Source organism: Marmota monax, unplaced genomic scaffold (assembly GCF_021218885.2).
Source record: "Marmota monax isolate L192 unplaced genomic scaffold, Marmota_monax_Labrador192_F-V1.1 WCK01_AAM20220418_F8-fsc00132, whole genome shotgun sequence".
Lineage (NCBI taxonomy): Eukaryota > Metazoa > Chordata > Mammalia > Rodentia > Sciuridae > Marmota > Marmota monax.
The window spans coordinates 956,305-982,476 of NW_026695199.1; the positions used below are offsets into that span (position 1 = coordinate 956,305).

General features: G+C 30.6%; 1 protein-coding gene across 3 annotated transcripts in view; it reads right to left on the reverse strand.

The window, feature by feature from the left end:
* Positions 1-25,169, reverse strand: part of Tecrl (trans-2,3-enoyl-CoA reductase like) — a 105,184-nt gene extending 80,015 nt beyond the window's left edge. For 2 of the 3 annotated variants that reach the window (XM_058574033.1, XM_058574032.1), the window contains exons 1-2: positions 24,838-25,169; positions 4,620-4,671 (exon numbers count right to left, since the gene is read on the reverse strand). In XM_058574033.1, the coding sequence (XP_058430016.1) occupies positions 4,620-4,671; positions 24,838-25,071 (286 nt within the window). In that variant the 5' untranslated portion in view covers positions 25,072-25,169. The remainder of the gene's footprint in view (positions 1-4,619; positions 4,672-24,837) is intronic. The other variant, XM_046428660.2, reaches the window with a different exon arrangement.
* Positions 25,170-26,172: the final 1,003 nt, after the last annotated feature.

The following is a 26,172-nucleotide window of genomic DNA, read 5'->3' on the forward strand; positions in this document are numbered from 1 at the left end:
GTTTAAATAAGCATCTTAACCTCTCAAACTATGCCTGCAAAAGAAAATGTTCATGGTCAACCAATCCTTAAGTCTTACTATAGCTATTGCAACTAACCATGTTATTGCTAATTTTTAATTAGCAAGTTTATGCATTCAGATATTTCTAAGATTTTCTAAATGTTGCTTGGCTTCATTTTTTTTTCTAATTAATAGAAATGGGCCCCAATCACATAAACACCAAAATTCTCAATCTAGTATTTAAGGTTTTACATAACTGTAATGTGTGTATACCATCATAAAATAAGCCATAGTTTTCTTTTAAGGTGATTGTTTATACACATAATGTTTTTAGTCCCCCTTTTTGACCCTGTGACCAAAATAGCTAAGAAGAACAATTTTATAGGAGGAAAAGTTTATTCCAGGTTCACAGTTTCAGAGGTTTTATTCTGCAGACAGCTGTTTCCATTGCTCTTGGCTCAACAAAAGCATTTCAGGACATGGCCATGAGAAAGCCGAGTAAGAGAGCTCCATTACTCTTCCTCCAGCCAGACCCTACCTGCCTACAGTAACCATCCAGCTAATTCCTATTAGGGGATAAATGCACTGATTAGCTTAAAACTCTCATAATCTAATAAACTTTCATAAATTTCTCCTGTAAACTTTCATAAATTTCTCCTGTAAACTTTCATAAATTGTCTCACAAGAGCTTTTGGGGGACACCTAATACTTAAACCATAAAATGTAGATTAAACTTAGATGTCATTTTTAGACAATAAATATACTTATTACCTTGTCATAATTTTTACAGTGCAATCATTTTGTTGTATCTTTTGATCTTTCAGTTTAAAAAGAAGTCATTTTCAAATGTCTTCTCATTTCTACAATCCAAGATCAATTTCTTTTTTAATGTCTTTTTATTTTATTTTAAAAATATTTTGTTAGTTAATTATAGTTGTGCATAATAGTAGGGTTTATTTTGACATGCTCCTTCATGCATAGAATACAATTTGTTCCATTTCAGTCTCCAGGACTTTTTCTTTTCCTTCTCTTCTTTTTTTCTCTATTCCCCTTCATCTAATCTATTGGTCTTCCTTATATTTATTGATTGATTTTAAGTTGGTGCTTTAGAATATACATAAGAGTGAAATTCACTGTGGTAAATTCATATATGTACATAGCATAATTTGGTTAATGTTATTCCTCAGTTTCTCCTTTTTTGGCAATCTTCATCCCTACCCCCTTCTTCTACTCCATGGATCTCCCTTCTATTGTCTCATTTTGCTTCCATATTTTATTATGGTTTCCAAACATGGAAGAAAACATTTAACTCTTGAGTTTCTGACTTGGGTTTGCTTCACTTAACATGATGTTCTCCAGTTACATCCATTTACCAGCAAATGCCATAATTTCATTCTTTTTTATTGCTAAGTAAAATTCCATTCTGTATATATGCCATATATATCCATTCTTCTGTTGATAGGCACCTGGGCTGAATTCATAAGTTCACTATTGTGAATTGTGCTCCCATGAACATTAATGTGTCTCTAACACTCTATACTCTGATTTTATTTATTTTGGGTAAAAACCAAGGAGTGGGATGACTGGGTCAAAAGAAGAGTTCCATACCCCATTTGTCAAGGAATTCTACAACTGCTTTTCAACGTGGTACTAATTTGTAGTCCTATCTATCAACAATGTCACAGTGTACCTTTACTCCACTATTTCTTATTATTTGTGTTCCTTATGATTGCCATTGTAATTGAGTGAGATGAAATCTCAGTATAGTTTTGATTTGCATTTCCATGATTGCTACATGTAGTGAATATATATATATATATATATATATATATATATATATATATATATATATATATATATTTATTTGTTGGCCATAGGTAATTCTTCTTTAAAAAAAATGTTTAGTTCTTTTGCCCATTTATTGATGGAGTTAATTGTTTTTGCCTGTTGGGGCCTATGTTTACCACAGAGCTACAACTGTATGAAAAAACAGTCTTGTGATTCTGATCTTGTGGAATTTCAGTGTATGTGGCAAATTGAAATGAGGAAATGATTTACACATTCGTGCCTGAAAGGTCCCAAGATATGGCTTCTGCAAACACAAAGAATAACTCCCCAGCAACAGGGGCACACATATCTCTGATTGGCTCCTGCCTTTGCCCACCCCTTCTCTTCTTTCTTCCACTATATAAGTCCTCCCCCTCTGCAATTAAAGTGAAGTTGCTGTGTAATCTCGGCTGGGTGGCTGGCCGGGTTGTGGACACTGACCCTCTGGCTCCGCCCGGAGACACTAGCTGGTCTAGCGATTCTCCCCAACCCCTGTCTGAGGGCGGTTCCGACATTTGCCATTAAGATTTTTGAGTTATCTATATATTCTGGAAAATAATCCCCCATTGGAGGAGTAGCTGATAAAGATTTATGGCATAATTCGTAGGTCATTGATCCACTTTGAATAGATTTCTGTGGAGGGTGAAAGATAGGGATATCTTTCATATTTCATTTTCCTAGAACAAATAGATATCTTCTTTTCCTAGCATCATTTGATAACAAGGGTATCTTTTCTCCAATATATGATTTTGGCACCTTTGTCAAGTATCAGATGACTGTATTTTTGTGGTTCTGTCCATTTTTCTTCTATTCTATTGGTATTTAGTTTTAATCTCATTACAATGCTGTGCTATTTTCTTTCTTTTTAATTTTTGTCTCTTTTTTTAAATTATCAGTACTTGCCTCCTCAAGAATTTAAAATTATGTAAGAATTTTTTAAAGAATTCTATTTCTTCCCATATATGTTTCCCATATATTGTTTCAATTCTAAATTCTAAACAGTTGTTCCCCAAAATGTTTACAATTTTTTGTTACATTGGTTATATGAGCCTTTTTTTTGAAGGCTAATGACAATCTTCTACCTTCTCTGAAGTAGTCGTTATTCCTGAGATGATGCTATATTTACAGAAAGTATTCCGTACTGTACGTATTCTATATTTTTCTTAAAAGAAAATAATGAAATGTCATTTTTCTCTTCAATATTATTAAATGGCTTAATACATTTAATTGTCAACTTCAAGATTATTTTTACAAAAGAAGCATTGTTCATGAAAGTCCCAATTTTTTTAAGTGCTCTCTAGCAAAACTAATATGAAATAAACACCATAAGTTAATCCCAGTGATTTTTGTCATTATGATTGATATTATAATCAATGATAGTAAATACACCACTTTTTTTGGGGGGGATACTTAAAACAGGAGAAAGTAGGCATGTGTTGGGTCATCAGTAGTTGTAAAATGTCTGTATTTTCCATTTAATTTTTTTCTGTACAAAATAAAAGTGCTCAAAAAATAAAGTGAGTAAAAAACATGGTTCCAAGTAATTACAGACATTTTTACAATGTTTAAGGATTACAATAAGTTTCATTAAAAAGATATAAAAACAAAAATCTACAAAAAATATACCAAATATAAATATTTTAAGTAAATTGTAATGAACCCTGTTCAGAAAGTAATCATAGTTATTAATGGCATTCACAGGTAAATGGATGGCACTGGAGAAGATAATGCTAAGTGGAGTTAGCCAATCCCCAAAAAACAAATGCTGAATATTTTCTCTGATATAAGAAGGCTGATTCATAACAGGGTAGGCAGGGGGAGCATGGGAGGAATAGATAACTCTAGATAGGGTGGGGGGGATAAAAAGGAGTGGGCAAAGGGTTAGGACCAGGCAATTCTTATTAATATTATTAATTTTATTCTAATAATGAATAAATAAATAAAAATTATCATATTCTTTGTAAGATTTAAGCCAAGGATGGTGGAATGTGATGGACATCATTATCCAAAATACATGCATGAAGACATGAATTGGTGTAAACATATTTTATATACAACCAGAGATATGAAAAATTGTGCTGTATATGTGTAATAAGACAATAGACACTAGTATTGCTGTATATATATATATATATATATATATCCATATAACCAATGTGATCCTGCAACCTGTACACATAGAAAAATTAGAATTCATACCCCATTTGAATCAAATGTATGACATGTCAAGATCATTGTATTGTCATGAGCAACTAATAAAAAATTTTTAAAAAATTAAAAAAAGAGTTGTAATGCATTCTGCTGTCATTTATTTTTTAAAAATTAATTTAAAAAATACCTCTAATACACAAATTAAAGAATAACAAATACAAAAATAAAATTAAGTAATAAAATATGCATGTTTCTATTAAGAATTTCTATGTGGAAAAAATTTGACCAGTATAAATAATGGAATAAAATATTTGCTTATATAAATACTTTACGTCAATTAATGACTTTTATTCTTTTAGGATAAAATAAATTTAAATGATGAAAAGAAATAATTTATGATAAAGTAAAATGGGTGAAATAAATAAAATAATACTAATAAACAAAAATATATTGCTGAAGAATAAAGCACAAATTTGTGTTAAACGTGAAAATATTTACAGTGAAGAAGAATTAACTCTTAGTTCCCTGCGAAAATATGATTTCTATAACTCTTGCTATCACAATATTTAACTTATTTTTATACATAAATTAGAGCTATTTTGAAAAAAAAATACATATTCTAAATTATATGTAGAACTTACATGTTTTATGAAACTTTTGTTTAACATCATGAATAGTAGCTCTTTGTGTCACCTGAAAAAGGAAAAGAGAAAACATAAGAAAAAGTGTTAATTTTTTTCTATACATTTAAGAAGGAAATATATTTTAATATGAATAGGGAATAATCTTTTTATAAAGTAAGCATATTTAGTTTGTTTAGCTTTTAATTACTGCTAATTTGCCATCTTGATACATTACAAATAATAACATATCTTTTAAAAATTATATTTATGGATATCAATAATTATGTTATTTTATGAGTTTAGTCAAAGATTTATCTCTAAAACATATTTTGCAATTTTCTCTGTCCTAAACATCCAGTTTCTGTCTTCAAAACTCATGAAATTAGCAATTAAAAATATGACATAATGCACAAGGAAGTATAAGAACATGAAATTGATTTATGTAGCATAGAAGGAAATGTTTGTCAGATTTAGCATGTGAAAAATCACCTTTAGAAGCCCCATGTTTATGTTACTAAAATCTCCAGCTAAATATTTGAAAGGTCCATTAAAATACATTCAAGGTATGGTATTTGGATCCTTTAACTGAATAATGGTTTGACCAAATTTTTGTCTTAATTTACTAAAACTACCTCTTTAAAGTATAAAAATGAATAAAAGAAAATTTTACTCATCTAAATTATAAAGTTCTTGAAGATGATATTACCATAAAATGGATGAAGCCATCATAGTGGTTTTTGACTTTTTGGCTTTATTCTTATCAAACTCTCAAATTGGAATTCACATCCTCCAGCTCTGATTATTTTCATTTGATCACTTAATAAAATATATATATTTTCTCTGAATATGAATAGAAGCTTGATGAAATATATGATAATTATACAAGCATGTATTTTACTTATTTGTGCTACATTAAGGTAGCCTTAACTCTATTATGGAAGAGTTAAGTGAAAAATGCATAGTCAAGCATATAATAATTGACCAGGCAATTCTTATTAATATTATTAATTTTATTCTAATAATGAATAAATAAATAAAAATTATCATATTCTTTGGCTTAATAAGACTACAAAGATTCAGCAAATTGTGAGAATTATTTTTTATTTATTTAATTATGTGGTTAATTTATAAGAAAATTGTAAGATTTAAGCCTTAGGCAATGATATTAATTCTCATTTATGTGAACAATTCTGTAAATATAAAAATTTTTGATATTTTATATCATTACTCTTCTCTAAAACATTTTAGGAAATATTAGAAAACTAGTTTATAGAGAATGTAATATACATTTATATGTTTTGCACTTTGTATTTAATTGCAATTTTTATGATTGACATCTAATACTTATTTTTTTTAAAACATGACTTATTTTAATAGACTCCATTGTTTTATCTCAGTTATTTATTCACTCATCACTTTTATGTTACTTCTTCTAAGAGGGTAGCCTAAAACCTGTGCTATTCCTAGAGTAACAAATATTTGTCCATCAGTTTTTTCAAGGGCTCCCAGATTTTGAAAACATTTGATGAGCAACAACCTCTCAATAAGGATTTAGTGTGTGTTCCTTTGGCACCTTATGAGGGTAACTTATTTTATATTTGTTCAACCTATAAGGATCTTGAGGACAATGACCTGCTGTGACTGTAAATTGTGTGCCAACAGTTAGTATTCTGCAAAGCACATAATGAAATTTTAGCTTTTGTAAAAGTAAACAATGAATTTATGTAAATTCATGTGAAAAGAGTATACAAATTCACATTCATTAATCAGATTAGCAATATCTTTCTTAAATGGAATACTATGCTATTTTTTATATCATAATAATTTGAATGACCACCTTTTAATTCTATATAGGACTTTTTTTCCCCCCTCAAAGCTGTACTCCTTTAAGCTAAGATTATGTTTTCCTGAAAGAAACCTACATGTTGAATGGGATTGTATTAAAACTTCCAACAAATTTTTTCTTAAATTTCATGTCAGAAAAGTTCTGATCTGAATGAGTTTTTGAGATCTGCCCTTTCTACAGCGCTTTTAGACAAAAACTTAAGAAAAAATTAACCACTAATTGATTCAGACATCTACTCAATTAGCCACAAGACTGTGCTTATCTGCCCTTTCAGTCCTTTAGTTGTACTCAGAACACAAAGAGACTATGATAATTAACAGAGCACATAAGACCTTTTGATTGTTAAATTGATGTCCTAGTGGCTTCATCAGGGAGTTTATTCATAATAACTTCTATTTTGTAGCCAGATTTTAGCATCTTAAAAAGGACAAATTAGCATCACAGTAATTTATTCATTTTCATAAATCACAACTAATTACACAAATGGGAAAAATAAGTATTTCTGCATTGGCCACCCCAAAACTCTCTTTATTAATGTTAATTTTTCATCAGAGGAAATTGAAACATAAAATAGTAAATAGAAAGGTAAATGGTACTTGTTAGTTGACCCCAAAATTCACTTTTAAATTTTAACTGATAATAGTTGACATTTGGTGCATTATTACTTTATCTCATATTTCATTTCATGGACACGAAAAAGCTTTTTCACATTCAAAATAAAGTCTGTTTTAGAGAAAAATTGTCTTGTATTTAGAGCAGGAAGGGCCCCCTGACCCTCCTACCAAGGTTTCCAACCTAATAACACCGAATAAAAGCTGCTTTCAAAAAAAAAAGAAAAAAGAAAAGAAAAAAAATGTTTTCCACCAATGACCAGATCCAGGAGCTCCTGATTCTTCCCCAATGCTGTTCTGAAACTCCTGCCAGGATATGACTGAGATATAATATTTCTGGAGCTGCAGCAGTGAGTGTCTTGACCATCTTTTGTGAGTCAAGAGTCTAGTTCAGAATGAATTGATGCATGTGTGCAAATCTCCACTTCAAGTGAAAACCCTGGTGCCAGATCAAATAGCTGACAAAATGTGTGCAAAAATCCTGAGATTATACACATCAAGTGACTGTCAGTCTGCATGAACCCACTTCTTTGGCTTTTTAATCTTTACTCCTTGTGCATTGGGAAAGCCAGTCAGGAACACTTGACCTGGGCACTATTTCCCTTATGCTCAAGCATAAACTCCAATAAAATCTCATTTGGTTGCTATTGCTTGTCTCTCCTTGATTTTTATCTCAAAATTGGTCAAATTAATCAAAGACTTTGCTGGTAACAGTAAGAGTGGTACTGTTAAGAGCTAAGATTCCACAATGCTCAGAGCTGGCAATGGTGCTACCACTTCTTTGTAAAAGTTTGGACCACTTTCTTAAACTTCTAAAATTAAGTGATAACTCCAAAATGCTATTGATTCTGCTTAGAGGAATGACAATTAAGTAATATGAAAAACAATAACTATTAGAAATTCATTTGGAAGAGTAATTATAATATGTAAACCAGAAACTGACAGTAAACACAGTGAAGAAAAAATGTCTACAAAAACACAGAAAGAACAGATGGAAAGATAAATTACATATAAATTATTACATACAGAGCTATGAAAATATAACTAAAAATACTTAGTGCAGGGTAGAAAAGACACTGTACAAATTTTATACACACACACACACACAAATATGTGAAATCATAAAATGTGTCATCAATTTCCCTAATGATTCAGGTAACCCCCATTCTAACATACACAGCATCATTTGGGAAAAGACATCAGTTTTCTAAAAAGTAGAACATATCTACTTCTTTAAACATCAAATATTTTCAATTCACCCAATCTGAAAACTCTTCTCACTTTAATATATTTCTTATTTTACTTTGTGGATAAAGGTAATTTAAGTGGTTTTGGGGAAATTGAAGAACTGTTGCAAATTGATAAATTTTAGTAAATATTTGTTCTAATCCTCATCCCATTTCTTCAGGAAGAGATGCTTGCTGTTGCTGGACTTGTCATTTTGACTTACTTTGACTAGTGGAATGTGGACAGTAGAGACAGTATTTCCATTTTAAGCCTTAGTACTTGAAGGGCATTGTATGTTTTTACATACATATCTGGAAGCAATTCACTTCTACCAAGATGAGTATTTACTCTCAAAGCTGTTGGTTCTTATTTCTTGAACTTGTTCCTGCACTTATCTACTATGGATCTCACATCTTTCTTAGAAACCAGATTATTAAAAACTAAGCAAATAAGTTAATAGATTTTGAATGAAGAATCAGGATGTCTTATATGGTTATAGTGAATTAATTTTAGCACATTAATTTTTGAATAAATATGTTTTTCCAGAGAGCCCTAGCTTACTTTTACAGATTTATAATTATTAAAATATTTGTTATCCCTATCTAGACATCCTCCTAGATGCAGTATTTTGTATCTTTACTGTGTTGAACTCAGGCATAGTCATGTGACTTGATTGTCCTGTGAAATGTGACAGGAAGTTACACATTATCATCTAGGTGGAAACTTCTAGAGGCAGCATGGAAGTTTGCTACCACTCTGCTCATTTTTTTTGGAAAATTACAAGAACTGCTTAATGAATTTGATGCTAAAACAAAGAGAGCTCAGCACAAGGCCATAGTTCATCCAGATTGGGCATATCACTTGAGAGAGCATTAAACATTGGTTGTAAAACATTATTGATTATTTGAAATCATTACTGAGTGTAAGCTGAAATATACTTTTATTTATTAAATATTTATATATTATAAAATGCTAAGTTTTTTTAGATATATGCAAACTCAGATCCTACAACCCTGAGAAATACAGATTTAAAATAAATTTTGAAACCAAATTTTAAAAGGTCACTTCAAACTTTGAAGTTATAGTCTTGTGTTTCTTACCTACCTCAAGATTTATGTTACAATTTTTAAAGTACAGACAATGTGAAAGGAGCTCCCGGCAAAAATAATTAGAGAGGAAAATAAACTTTGGAGAGTTCATATTATTAATGGACTGCTTGACATGAAACCACAAAGACAGAGGCTACAATTATTTCTGCCTCATTGACTCAGTGTTCTCATAAATGCTATTATACATTGTCAGCCACTGAAAGTGATCATGTAACTTTCCAAATTTAACTGTGCGTATTGCATGTTCACAAAAGAATTCATTCTGAACACTTAAATTCAGAGTATTTTTCATCTTAAAGAACAATGAATATTTAGCTTTTAGTGTGTTTGAAATTTTGAAAAATGCTTGAAGATTAACTGATATATGAAGCTCTATCACATTCATTATATCACCTTTGTTATCCTGTGTAAAAATAAGTTATTTATGTAGAAGGAGGATATTATTAATGTCATATCCTTAATATCATATTCCAAAATGTATACTCTTAATGCCAAGTTGTTTTTATACCTGCAAACTTATTTCTACAGTTGGATATTTAACATGTCTGCATGGATGTCTCAACTAAGCTCAAATTAAACAGAACTAAATGCAATATGTGTTTGGCCAAGAACTGCTTCCACTCTATTAATGACATCAATAGTCACAAAATTTTTCAAGCCAGAATCATCATCATAGCTGAACTTCATTTTCTAAGAAATTTCATAATTCTATTGATTCAACTTCATATATCTAAAATCAGATCTCTTATGCTGTTTTTTTTTTACACTGAATGTTACCTGTTAGAGCCAGAAATGGTTGCACATGCCTTTTATTCCAGCAACTCTGTAGGCTGAAGTAAACTGATCATAAGTTTGAGGCCAGCATCAGCAACTTAGTGAAGCCCTCCACAGCTTCTTATCTCAAAATAAAAAGGGCTGAGGATGTAGCTCAGTGTTAAAGTGGATTAAATCTCTAGTATACACACACACACACACACACTTTACTTGCTAAAATCTTAGTATATATTAGGCACTCACTAAATATTCATTAAAGAGTTAAAAATCCAATGGTTAGATTATCTAATATAATCAATTTGTAACTGCCCTACATGAACAATAACGTTGTAATTCTGACATAGAGTTTTAAATGATGTTTGACATTGACATGTATACAAAGAATTAAGCAGAAGTATTTGACAATGACACAGAAAAACTTTTCTTAATCCTTTTTCTTTGTTATGGATGGTTATGATGATTAAACAATCTTTAATGATGAACTGACAAATCGTGAAAGCAATTTTAATTTCAGTTTAATTTTGTGTACCTGTTAGAATAGTCCAGATTGTGCTGCAAAACTCAGTGGTTTAAAGTAGCCAGTGGTTATTTTCCATACACATAAGACATGTACTCCCAGGATTAGTTAGTAGTATATCCTTCTGCATTTATTTCACAGTGGCATCTGACAAAGCAGTTATCATCTACAACATTGTTTTGAGGGCAGACACTTTTAGAAAGGTGTAGAATAAGTTTAATTGTTAAAGCTTCCCTGTGTTAATAAATGTATGTCTTCAACCTGCATTTCACAGCAGAAAAAAAAAAATTACTTCAGTGAGATAGGCAAGTTTACTCCTAACATGCTCCTACATGACAACCAATCAAAAAACTATTAATATTTACAGAGTTCTATCTTCTGATCATCAAATATTTGTTACAATATTCTTTATATTTTCTAAGTACATTCTCCATATTCTTGTGGAAGTATTGTAAACTTCCTTCTGATCAAGGAATCAAGCTCAAATTTCAGAGTCTTTGAATTATCTGATCCCGAGAGTTCTCTTCCTACTCTTTCATGTTTAGGAGTCAACAATGATTTGAGTATTTAAAAAGTCACACCTCTTTTTAGTCCAGACTGATATATATATATATATATATATATATTTTTTTTTTTACAGTAGGCTCAAACTCTTTTTGTTTGTCTGTTTGACGGCACTTGTGCTATTATGTGAACTCATTTCTTCTAGAACCCATTGCTAAAGGCATACAATAGCAAACCACTGGCAGTGTTAATTTATCCCTACCCATTTTTCCAGATCAGCAAATTCACTAGTTTTTTACTATAATCCATAAGTTAATTTAGGCAATATTTTAGCAATTATTTTACAATTATATCACCAGAGTTTTTATATTTACAGTTTCTGATGATTCCCTCACTCTGTCAAAAAATGATTAAGCTATTGTTGCATTATTTAAATATTACCCCATCACACCATTCCTTGTATGAAGTGGTGCACGTGTCAGCATCATATAGGTTATGCTTGACTGACAGACAAACCAAGATATATTAGAATCTCAAAATAATAAAATTTGATTTGTTGATCATGATAGATATTCATCACAAGATTATTCTTTTCCCAGTATCTAAGTCTAGGACTTTAACTGCAAATGTGACCATGACCTATGGGACCACTTACATTAAAAATAGAAGAAAAATCATTCCAATTTTTTGCTTAACTCAAATTTGTGGCAAAAAAATTAATAAATCTTATCATTACAGAAATTTCCAGTGAGAAACATTTTAAACATAATTATATATAATTTTTAAATTCCTCTGTTAAGACAGATTGTTATCTATTTATGCCAACTTCATGAGGATATTAAAAATAGAAAAAGGGGTGAGAGTATTTCAGTCTTTTTGAGAAATATTGGCTATAAGTTTCCTATTTTTCTGTGTTTTTTAATTCTGACATCTTACACAAAATACCAATAAATATAATAAAGTTAGCATATGTATTGTTAGAGTATCAAACACCACTTGTATCTGGAAGTCACAAATTAAAATATGAATTATTAAAATTATTCACAGGGAAATATTTTAATTATATTAAGTTTGACTTACATTTTAACTGTTTTTTAAATGTAACTATGTACAAATTCTTTAAGCTTTTCTTTGACTAAGTTTAATCTCAAAATTAGCAGATAAAGCCATGAAAGACTGCTAAGAAGTCTTGGAATTTTATTTTATTTTTATCCTATAAGGAATTCCAGGAGAGTAACTAAGAACAGAGTAGGGTCGAAGAGCATGAGAAGAAGATTAACATTAAACAGGGATGAGAGGTGGGAGGGAAAGGGAGAGAGAAGGGAAATTGCATGGAAATGGAAGGAGACCCTCAGAGTTATACAAAAGTACATACAAGAGGAAGTGAGGGGAAAGGGAAAAATAATACAAGGGGGACAAATGAATGTCAGTAGAGGGGGCAGAGAGAGAAGAGGGGAGGGGAGGGGAGGGGAGGGGGATAGTAGAGGATAGGAAAGGCAGCAGAACACAACAGACACTAGTAGGGCAATATGTAAATCAATGGATGTGTAACTGATGTGATTCTGCAATCTGTATATGGGGTAAAAATGGGAGCTCATAACCCACTTGAATCAAAGTGTGAAATATGATATATCAAGAACTATGTAATGTTTTGAACAACCAACAATAAAAAATTTAAAATAAATAAATAAATAAATAAAAATAAAAAATAAAATATATTGGCTCAGTAAAATATGATAAAATAGTCATGTTTCATTGATTTTTGTTAAAAAAAAAACACAGTGGTGTTGCATTAAAAAATGGTGGGTTCCTTTTCTTGTGGGAAGCAAATATAAGTGACAAAATATTATGATGTGAAAGTAGATTTTTTATCATTGTGTAGAATAGGTAATATCATATGCAATTCCAAATTATATTATTATGCAACAAAATGTTCAAAAAAATTAAAAATATTTGTATTTGGACACAATACCTTTGTATTTATTTATTTATTTATTTATTATTTTTTTAAATGTGGTGCTTAGATTCGAACCAAGCATCTCACAAGTGCTAGGCAAGTGCTCTACCACTGAGCCACAACCTCAGCCCCCAAGATAATTTTAAATGCAAAAGAAGTAAAAGTGTTATCAATAAATACATCAAAAACAAAGACAAAAACAATTATACTGATAAGGGATTTTATTTCTGCTCTGCTAGTCACAGGTTTCTTGGTAGAAAAACAATAGAATTTTAAAGAAACTGAGTGTTTTCGAATGCTATAAGTTAGACAACTTCAATGCTTTATATATATATATATATACATATATATATATATGTATATATATATAATATATATACATATATATATTGGTATTTTATATATATATATATAATGCTATTTTCTGTCACTTCAATAGAAATTAGAATTTTTAATTACAGAAGTAAATTTGCTAGCTAGTTTTGTGTTATATTTAAAATGCTTATTTCACTCTTGTCACATTTTTAAAAATTACTATGTAGAGACATAACAAAGGGGAATCATTAATAAAATTGCTAACAGTAATGATTAACATCATTGAATATTTAATAAGTCCTGTACTATTTCAAGACCTTTACCTTTATTAAATAATTTAATTCACACACCAAATTTATGGCTTAAGATATATATTATTTCCATTTTATGGATGTGAAAACTGTGATTCAACATGATTAAATAATTTATCAAAGTCACATAATTAAGCTACAGAGTTGGAATTTGAATGCAAATAGCTGGGTTCCAAACCTTCTTCTTATCCACTACACTACACCGTTCAGCAGGAGAGGGTAAAGTGGGAGTAGAAGGTATAGAAAAATATATTGAGCACTTATTGTTGGCAGGCATTATATTAGGATCTATACAGATAGTCAACATAAAAAACCTTATGAAGTATGTGATAAGAAGTTATTTTAAAAAATGAAAAATATCTTCCTAAAAATCTAACAATCCTAGGAAATTAGATATTTTAGCCAAATTATATTTATATACTAAAATTATGATATAAATGGACTATTAATTCAAATTGTAGAATTTTTTTAAATAAAGTTCTTAGAAAGAAATCAGGTTTATACAATGCCAAGAATGCTGATTAAAATATAAATAAATAAATAAATAAATATTCTATAATTACAAAAAAAAAACTATTCAACTTTTCTTTCCACTTTAAAATGAAGCATTTTATTTTAGCAATGAACAATTCAGATCTGTGACTGTTTTGGATGTTTACATTCTTACTATCTCAAGAGTTAAAGGAATTCTACATTAAAAATAGCTTTTAAGATAAAGGCATTTTATTAAGAATTTTACTGGGAGATTTCTGAAAGGCAGTAATATAAAATCTGAATCATTTCTTCAGGTTTTATGTTAAAGTCCTGATTAAATTAAGTTCAGATTGTAACTGGATTTTATTAAATGAAGCTTCTGAGGAACACATAATAAATCCATATTCAGTGGTGTATAAGACAGTATTGACAAACACAAGATTCATTTAGACATAGTAATTCATCAAATGTTTTGCTAAAAGAAATTACTAATTACATTAGATTATAATTTTTAACAAGTCAAATAACGAATAACTGCAAAGTTATACACTTCCAAACTTGAAAAAATATTAAGGGTCTGTTTTAGAGGCATTAAAAATGCATAATGGGAAAACTCAAAAAGAAATAAGAAAAAAGGACAGGTAATAATTCCTTTTGTTTTCACAAAAACATGTTACAATGATGAATTTACAAGAAAGAAGAGGTAGAAAATTCCTTGAAGGAATGATTATTTCTCAAATATAATGTTATCTAGATGTGGTGCACAATTCAAAACAGATCTTTTACAAACAGAACCAACTTTTGGTAGAAACTAAGTGGGTTCCACATTGATAGGCTTAATGTGGTGACACACAGTTCACTCAGGTTACTCAGTGAAATCCCAGAGGATCAACATGAATTGAAGATTATTTGATGATTGTCAGTTTAAAAATCCACTAATAAAATATTATATACTAATGGTGTTCAACCTGAGGGATTTGCACATATGAAACTTTAAGTGGGAAATGAGTTCACCCTGGCATTCATTTCTGAACTCTTCAGAAGTGTCTCTATTGTACTATGTTTTCTCTTAAAGCTGAAAGGCCAAGGATCTAAGGAACTTAGAGGAGATAATTTCTACTGTAAGAGACTGCCCTTTACTGTTAGATACAACCACATGATAATCTTTCCATGTGCTGAAACTGTTAAAACTGGAAGAGATTTCTAGTTGCTCTCAAATTACTTCAGTAGAAAAGTATCATTTGGGCTCAATCTGCACCTTATCCCTACTTCTATTATAGTTTGTGTTATATTTTCTCCAAATTATTTATAACACAGGATACAATTTAAATGTTATGTAAGTAGCTGCTACACTGTGGTGTTGAGGGAACAATGATACAAACAAACAGTTGATAAATACTCAGTTCAGATACAATTTTTTTTCAGTATATTAAATACAGACATAAAAATCTGTGGATGTGGAACACCATATCCACAGAAGGGAAGGAAGAAAATCAATATTCCAGGTTTATGACTGTGCAAGATATTTTTGCTACTTCATAATAATCAATTGAATGAACTTCAGGTGTAATATCATATTCAAATGAAGCTTTTCATTCAAATGTTTGAGCTCTTGTCATGTGGTTATGTGCATAGCATAATTTTCAAGGCATAAAGTAAGATACTACATAAATAAAGGTAAATTTGAGATTAATCACAATTATATATAATTTAGTACTATGCAGATCTTAGGTGTTTCTTTAAACAAATTGTAGCAAAAACAATATTTAATCACTCATAGGCTTCTGATAACATAAGCTTAAACCTTTAGGGAGTACAAATTTGTGTCCAGAAATATGGGGTGTGAGAACTTCAAGTCATAATGTGCTATAATTATCAGTGTCGTCCTGATACATACTTGTCCTTTCAGACCTTTCTATGGCTTTGGATAATTTAATATATATGGTAATGAAATGTTCGTTTCTCAATATTTTTTAGATTAATGCTCATTTTGTTAAATGCTAATTTTAATGAGGAATAAGTTAAATAAAGTTTGTAAGTAACTTGGAGCACAAAAGTTGATGATATGCATACAATAATAAAAATCACAAGGATTCATGAAGCCCTCATTAATGAAATTAGTTCATTTTTAGAAGAGACCTGAAAGTTTGCTAGACCATTTTGCTATATGAACACATAGGAAGAAGGAGGCCATTCATTTTTACACAAGGAATACCTTACCAGATACTCTGTTGGCTCCTTGAACTTGGATTCCTAACTGGCAATATCTTAAGAAATAAATTTCTGTTTTTGTAAGCCATTTAATCTATGATAATTTTGCTATAGCAGCCCGAACTGATTAAGACAGATTGCTGATGTGTAGTAAAGACAGAAGTAGAATATGAACCTGTATACATCTTAAAAGCTCAAGTGCGTCTTAAAGATGCACTAAAAGATTTTTACTTACTTTGAAAAAATTTGTACTTACTTTGTAAAAACTCAGATTATGCACATATACAGGGGGAAAATATATTTACATTGGTGTTTTTAGTAGCATGTGAATTTTTTATTGAATTTTCTTTATATATTAATTCCCTAAAAATATAATGAATGTGAGAATTTAGTTTCATTATTAAATTTATAAATGTCAATTTGTTAACTATAGCCTAAGGTATTGAAGGCTGTATGTTATAACAATTTGAGGAAATTCTTTATGGAAGGTGGTAATTTGGGATACCTCCAACAGGATATCATATATCAATATAAGGGGAATGAAAATACAAACCTTGCCTAATGTCATGAGCTGTTTAAGTATAAGAGGTGTTTGAGTATCTGCAAAGCCTAAGCAAATCCCATGAGATCATGTTGCCTCCCAAATATGGGACTCATGAGCAGGCTCCCAAAAGATCTGCTTCTCAGTTTTACTGAACCATCTTCAAACTCTTACTATTTGTTCTATCTTCCACATAGTTGTCAGATTTAATCTTCTGAAACAGAGCTCTGAAAAAGCATTCCCCTAATTTGTGATGTAATGTCTGAATGCCTTAACAAGGCATCTAGATCCTCTATCATCAGCCATGCCATACCATTTTATTCTGTTTGTTTCATTCTACAACAAAATTCATACACATAATAACATTAGGCCAGGAGTCTTACTTGCTACCTACCTGCTCTTTGCCTGTAATATGCTAATAATTCTTTCTTGGAATGTTCTTTCCACATCACCCAGACTAACATATTGTTTTGTATGATTTTTAAGATTTTTAAATGCATCCTTTAATGAAATACTTGTTTTACTCTCATCTTCACACCTAAACTTCATAGACAAATAATTATTTCCATAGCCATTTCAGTATGGTTTGAGGTAAATTTGTGTTTGCCATGTGCTATATTACAATTTATTTTAAAATGTGTAATCTTTCTTTCCAGGAAGGCTCCTATATTGTACAGAAAGAAAAATATTTAATTTTCAACCCATGTAATCTGTAGTAGCCACTTATAAATAGCTCCTTCTGCAATATGAATAACAAAATAGGCATACACCTCTCACCTTTATTTATCTGTCTTGGTCATAGTTATTACTCTATTTCCTCATACAGAAATGTTATCAAAGTCTATGTACTTTGTGAACAGGTGTTTTTAACTGTTAACTTTTTACATTCAATCTCAATTTAATAAGAAAAAGACTCTCTTTTAATTGTACAATATGTCCACTTATTTTTATTTCCCTAATGGTTAGCATTTCTTTTTCTATCCCATCTTTCTTGATTTTATTTAAAGGAAAATTAAAAAAAAAAACAGTTTTATTCTCTTTTCATAGGTCTAAAAGTTTAAGTCATTTAAGCTATTACCTATTTTCTATATTTATAACACATACCATTGAGAGTTATTAGTTTTACCTTGCCTGTCAACAGAATGCTATCTTTAGAATAGAGTGCAAGAGGAGCCTGGATGTGACATGTTCTAATTTTATATGCAATATGTATTCCTTGTACAAAAACATTTAGGTCACATGATTTGTTTGTTTCATGTCAATTTTAAGAAGTACATTTTCATGCCCTCTAACTCAGTGATTCTCAAACCATGTACACAAAGTTGAATTTTTATTTCTATTTTTCATGAATTGATACATTGAAAATACAATGGAAATAAATTATTAATAATTAAACACTAGTTTAGCAATGAGAAGTCTCACTTCATTATTATTATCAGAGTGAAAAAGCACCGTTATTATTTCATTTTTCCGTGATAGCTTACAAAATCACATTACCAACTATTAGATAAAAGATATAATGGATGTTTGAAGCAAGTGTTATTGGGACGAAGAACACATCTGCATATAGGATCTCTTATGTGCCACACAAAGGACTTATCAGCTCCATTGGACCTTGTGAAATGGACAGATTGTGGTAGAAAAGACCCCAAGCAAAGGAATCAAGTTTGCTCAAAATTCAAAAAATAGAAATTGCAAAATGTGATCTAGGAATGGTGAGCAGGTTAGAATGATGAAACATGCAGTAGTATTAGAGAACAGATTAAAGCAATTCCAAGAAGAGGAATCACAAGAACTTATCATAAGAGAGAGTACAGAGCTGAAAATAAACTGGTTACAAAAGAAATATCTGCCAACAAAGTCAAATTTTTTATCCTCTACTGATTGTCATAACCTGTTCCATATTGCACTTCCCCTCAAATCCCTTTACCTAAGGTAGCCTATTAAATACGACAATAAACACCATGACATTCAATGCCAGGAATGCTTACAATATTTGTCTATGGTTCTTAACAATCTTTGACACTACCAATGTCTCCCTTATCATTGAAATTATCTTGCTTGGACTTCTGAATAAAAAAATGCATTTTCTAAACTTATTTATGTAGAATTTATAAATAAAGTATCATTACATTTCATATATTAGAGGACAATAATGATATCTTTATAGTTTACAGCCATGAAATAAACAAAACCCAATTTAGGCTAAGGGCACTCATTAATGCTTCTCAGGGTAGAATATTAAGACCTCTTGTTATGAACAATTTTATTCATTGCTATCTATCACTATCTCTGTGTTACAATGTCTTCCTCTATAAAGGGATAGAAAAATAATATCAAATTCATTTGCAGAAAAGGATAATAAGGGACAGAGATATTGGAAAATTTCCAAAAAAAAAAGAAAATGCACCTTGAAGTTTGTATCAAAATTCTCTTGCATCTGAATTCAAAGCTTATAAGTTTTTAATTATATCATGCTTTATCAGAAATAGTAGGTGCAAGTGGACTGAGAAGGAGAAGAAAAACAGGCAGGGATGAGAGGAAGGGGAGAAGAGAAGTAGAGAAAGAGAAAAAAGAAGAAAAAGGGAGAAATATGAGGTTCTGAAACTTCCAGAAGACATTCTAAGGTACATCACATTTTCATGTTATAGATAAACAAAACAAGGAAAAGTATCAGGTGCAAAGTAAAACATTAAAAGTGACAATCTTGACAATTGTCAATCAAGAATTCTCTAAATTTCTAAGAGTTAAGTGTTCAATTTTTATGCAGTCTTCCAATTCCATAATGCTCCCTACTATTCTCTGTTATTTTGGCCACTAGAAAGATTAGAAAATCATTAAGCACTTTGTTTTATTTGTAAGAAATCAAGAAAGTTTTTCAGAATTTTGACATAATGAAAAAAAATCACCAGAAAAAGTGATCTTTTGAGGTCAATTTCCTTGGAAAAAAGATCAAAGGGTGACTGGGATGATACTGGAAACATTTATCAGTCCTAGCTTTTAGAGTTCTTGTCATGCTCTGGATTCAGTGACTTATCACCAGATAAGCTTCTGAAATTTACCAAAATAGAAGCAAGGCAAAAATAGGCAACAACTGGAAATAATTCATTGTTAAAGTTTTAAAATTTAGGGGTTGGGGTTTTAGCTCAGTGGTAGAGTACTTGCCTCGAATGTGTGAGGCCCTGGGTTCAATCCTCAGCACCACATAAAAAATAAACAAATAAAAATAAAGATATTGTGTCCATCTACAACTAAAAAAAATTAAAAAAAAAAGTTTTAAAATTTATTTTTGATATTTCAGTTTGAATCATCCTTAATTGGTTATATTATGCTAAGCACTCATGGGAAATAACTAAATTAATTAAATCAATATCTCCATCTGATATTGATAAAATGTGCTAACTTTTGTCATCAGAGCATGACTATCTATTAATGAATTATTCGAAAATACAAAGTTACATTATCTGCATCTGTGTTTGGGGCAGGCTATGAGGAATTTGGGATTTGGTTAAATGGATTTAGAAAATGCCTTTTTAAGTTAATATATTTGCATTTTTCATGAAATAGATGTATTTTCAATATTATATTCATCTACCTTAAAACTCTCACTACTAGACATGTGCACTTTCAAATCCACATACTTCTCAAATAGCTGTCCATTTATTCATTACATACTGGTTAAACACTTTGTGCCAAATACTGCTATAAACCCAGAAAATACTGGAGTGAAAAACAAGTAACCAACAAAATCTTTGCTTTGTGAAGCTGACATATTAAGGTAAGCCAAATAATAAACTAATTTTAAAAATGTATGTTAGATGGTAATAAATTCAGTAAAGAATTAAAACAGGAAAAGTAATAGTGTTTTAAATAGCAGTTTTAAATAGTCAATAGGTTTGCAGGAATACCTGACTGTTAAGATATAAAGGAGATTAGCCTCATCTAGTTTTGACTAGTTTTGAGAAGAGCATGGTATTATCTGACACAATTCAACAGGCTGGTTCTGGTTTCTATGTAGGGAATACATTGAAAGTGCTAATGACAAAAGCAGGGTAAAGATTTAGGAGTTCTGGCAGTAGAGGTGGTGGAAGTTTGTCAAAGTCTGGAGATATTTTGGAGGTAATGCCAAGAAGATGGATTTCATGTGGGGTGAGATTAAGAGATGATGAATAAGGACTCCTCTAAGTCTTTGCCTTGAGCTATTTGAAGAATGTAGTTCCCACTTATTTATTTGGAGAACAATATTGAATATTATTGGGAAAAGACAAAGTGATGTTTTAGATATACTAAGTTTGAAATACCTAGAAAGATCCAGATGGATTGTACATAAGTAAATAGATTAGATAGATGATAGATAACTAGATAGCTAGATATACAGATGAACAAAAAAAAAGTTCAGGAAGGGAAATAGATTGCAGTTATAAACTTTAAAGTCATCAATAGGCAGATGATAGTTATAACTATAGAACTAAATATGGCAATTGCTGAAGATGGAAAGAAGTTCTGATGCCTGAGCTGAGCGTCCACACCCAATACACCAGATAATGAATCAGCAGAAAGGAAACGGAGTAGCCCACAAAGTACTACAGGTTAAACTACATATATACAACAAAATTCAACAAAATATTTTATAGAAGAGGCTCTGATTACATTCCTACAATGTCACCAACTCAGAAAGCTGAGGGAGGAAGATCATAAGTTTGAGGCTAATCTTGGCAAATTAGCAAGATATTGTCCCAAAATAAGAAAGAAAAAAAGAGAGAAAGAAAAAGAGAGAGAGAAGAAGAAGAAAGAGGAGGAGGAGGAGGAGGAGGAAGAGGAGGAGGGAGGAGGAGGAAGGAGGAGGAGGAGGATGGAGGAGGAGGAGGATGGAGGAGGAGGAGGATGGAGGAGGAGGAGGAAGAGGAAAAGGATGAGTAAGGAGGAGGAGGAAGAGGAGAAAGAATAAGGAGGAGGAGGAGGAGAAAAAGTAAGGAGGAGGAGGAAGAGAAGGAGGAGGAGGAAAAGGATGAGTAAGGAGGAGGAGGAGGAGGAAGAGGAGAAAGAATAAGGGGGAGGAGGAGAAGAATAAGGAGAAAAAGTAAGGAGGAGGAGGAAGAGGAGGAGGAGGAGGAGGAGGAGGAGGAGGAGGAGGAGGAGGAGGAGGAGGAGGAGGAGGAGATGATCTGGGAATGCAACTCTGTAGTAAAACACTCCTGGATTCAATCCACAATACCACAAAGAAAAAATGAATTTATTAACAGTGGAAAATGTTGTCAACATAGTATGAGAATGGCCTTTTGAATTTAGCATACGTTTTTGTCACTGCCTCACTGGTGCTTCAGCAAGCTCTCATTCTGAGCAGTAATAGAAGAGGCTTACATAGAATGAGAAAAGCCAAATGAGGTAGACAATTACAACACTTCAAAACAGGGACAGTAAAAGGCTGAAGCTGGAGAAATTAGTAGAAGGTTTCCTGTCATGTCATTAGATAATCAAATATCAAAAAACATATTTAAAATTTTGAGCCAGATATAAAAGTTTTCTCTTTTTTTTTAGATTTTAGGTATAAACCACATTGTCTTTCAAAATTATTATTAAAATTAAAAGAAATTGTTACTGTCATGTTTAAGGCATTATTCTTCTTTTTAATATAAGCTCACAAAATAGATTTTATTATACCTATATTCTAAATACAAGCCCTGGGGGAAGCAATTTATTGGCTTTTTTTAGTCTTCATACATAGGCATGATGTAGCAAGGATTCAGTTCAGGCATGTTTAGTTCCAAAGTATATCATACTTAACTTGTACTAACTTGTAACGTGATAAGTATTGAAAGACAGGGACCAAGTGATAAGCAACATTCCTTTTGTATACTGGGAAAAGCCAAGTGCAAAAAACAGGACTTAATGTGATCTTACTAAATAGCTTACTAACCTAAGAAAAACAGTGTCATAAACAAGACAGAAAATTTGACTTTCTGATATTTATAAATGCAAACTGCTAGGAATCTTGAATAAAAAAAAAATAGTCATCCACTTTTTTTGTCTCAAGTGTGCCATAAGCATTATGAAACAATTTACCAAATTACAAAATAAAAATAAGAAAACAATGCAATTCAATTCTACTGTGAAGTCAAAGGTTTGAATACAGTATGTTATATGTCCTATAAATGGATTGTGCAGTAAAGGAAGGTGAGGAATCCAAAGTTAATCTCCTATTTAGCCTACTGGACTTCTATAAAGTTTTTCCACTTGAGGTGAAAATACCAGGACTCTGTTCACATATGAGATTAATAAGAAAAAAATCTTTAAGAATGGTGACTTTCTGAATGTTTTCTTTTCTTTTTTTTTCAAACTGATATCCAGAAACACAAAAATTCCTCTTACCTTCAAATAAAATCTCAGTCATACATATTTTTCATGTATGAAGGAACTGATTAGACACTGATTACTTCCTGTCACTTTAAGGTAGAAATCTGACTTACTTTCTTTCTATTCCATTAGTTGTCTAATCTCCCCTGATTTAATGGTATCCTTGTTATACAATTTTGATTATTGATAATGAGATATTGCCAACAGTAGCAAATTCCGATTGATAATTTTATTTTCTAAGTTTACGATACTCTTGTATGCTTTTAAAAAATCCAAACCTTTATTGAGATAGTAAAAAGAAATTATATGATGTATGAAGTCCATATATCAAAATTCTATTTTACATAATATATTAATCACATATATGCCCCAGTAGAAATATTAAAAAGCATATTATTCAAAATTGTAGAAAAAGAAATTTTTTGATCTATTAAATACAATCTATGATCTGTATGTAATTGTAAAAGTCCTTAATCTTTATTTTCATTACAAATAAATAATATTGCACAATTAATAGATTGGTTATGTTATTGCAATTAGTAAACATGAAACTACAAATGATCTTGGGAATTAAAAGCAGTAAATAATTTATTCTCTTTTCCTCTTATCTAAAAGCCCATCTAGAGAATGATTAAATGGAATGCATAGTTGAATTTTATTTTTAAGATGACAGCAAACACTCTTGCAGCATGTTTTTAAAGCAAAATAAATTAGGAAATGTTGTATTAAAAACATAAGCCTTTCTCTTCATAAACTAGTTACTTTTCAATTTTATGAGAAATAAATTATTTTGTATTATTTTACATATATATGTATATCTAAAATCTGCACATATATTCACACTTAAATTTTCTCACTTGAGATGTATATATTTTATCATTTCTTAATGACCCATCTGTGAATATGAGTATAAATTGGATGAATGTGAAAAGACATTCTTTTCAGGAATTTGAACTCGGGTTTTTAAGCAAACAAAAGTGAACTTGTGTTTTTAAACAAACAAAAGTTATTTTTTAAGATAAATAACACCTTAACATAAAGTTTTAAAATGGCTAGATTTTATGATAAATACTTTGTATTGCTACTGGTAACTTCCATGACATTTTGCTTATTATTTTCTACAAACACTTGAAATTCTATACTAATTTGCACATGCAATAAAGTGCCTGATGAGAAAAATCTAGAAATAGTTTTATCATAGGCTGAGATATTGAGCATTAGAAATTCACTTGGGCATAATGGTCAACAGAAAGCTGGAAAACCATATCCTAATTATTATTTACCATTTAACTAATTTAAATAGAATATTAAAACACAGCAAATATCTTCCCCTGAAACAATTCATAAAGTTTCTGTCCTGTTCAATTTAAAAGTAAGTTTAAAAGATAGGAATGTTTTCTTAACACAGTCCTGTAAGCATTTAATCAAGGGATTAATAATCTTTGGTTGAGATATAATTAAAACAATTAAGTAAATAAAACTCACCTTATCCACGATGCATATCTGTTTCCTGGTTTGAGCATCAAGGATTTCTATCTCAAAGTGAGTAGTTTTTGAGTGCTTGACTGCTGGAGTTGCTTTTAGAGGGCCTGCTGAGAGTACAAGTTGCGACAAAGAGTGGAAATTTCTTATATCATTCTTCATTATGGACCGTGAAACTCTTTGGAAGAATAATTCTCGCTTGCGATCTGAGGCAAGGGACCTGTGTCTTTTGAACATTGTGTGAACTAGCAGGAGAAACTGTCATGCAAACAGGAGACACTTGCAAGTGAGTCCCCTTTACACCAGTTAAATACCTCTGGCGAACTCCTGAGAGGTCAAGTGGCATGCCATTCCGAGAGTTCAGTTTTATTTAGCAGGCTTGAAAACAATGACTGATCTTATTTCTATATATAACACACATTAAGAATTGCTGCAGTGTTGATAGGGTATTACTTTACCAGCATTTGAATTATTTCTTGCTGTCTCTTTTTATCTCTGCTTCTTAATATGACCACTCTTATCTGAGATTCCAAAGCATGAAAATAGATAGTTTTTATTATTTCTGAATTCTGGATGCACTTATCTTCAAAAACATGCATACTGTTGCATGCACATTCACATTAAGCTATATTTAACTTTAGTTAAATATAGTTAAACCATTTCATAGTTCCAATTATGAAAAATTGCATTATGTAACATATTTTAAAATTTATCTTAAGAAAAGACTAATGTTATATATATATATATATATATATATATATATATATATATATGTTAATATATATGCATATTTACATTTACAACATTCTGAGAGATTTATTTTCATTTATTATACATTTCAAAAAACTCAAGATACATCAAAAAATGGTGAAGTTTTCACTCAATACATGGAATGAAAAGATGGTAAAAAATGAGATTAGAATACGTAGACAACAATTTTATAACTTAGGGAGAAGAACCTAATCTTATTTTAGCATTTCTACACATTCTGTGTCTTCGGAAAATTATTGAATTGATATAGAAAATTAGTACTAAACATCACACTTCCCACAACATCAAATTGGGGCAAATTTAAATGATCTCAGAATAAACAATGGAATGTGATAAACAACCTGGAAAGAGAGATTTTCATAAAGAGACTGCAACTATTCTTAGATTTTATATATGGTGAAGAAAAATTAGCAAGAAAAAATACTCTAAAATATATTGTCAGTGATTCAAAGGGATATTAAAGGAGAACATTCTAGAATGTTATTTTAAATAAAAACATTTAAAGGAAATGGCTAAAAGTATGGAGGAAAAAAATTCAGTTATGTATATGAGGCTACCCTTTACTTT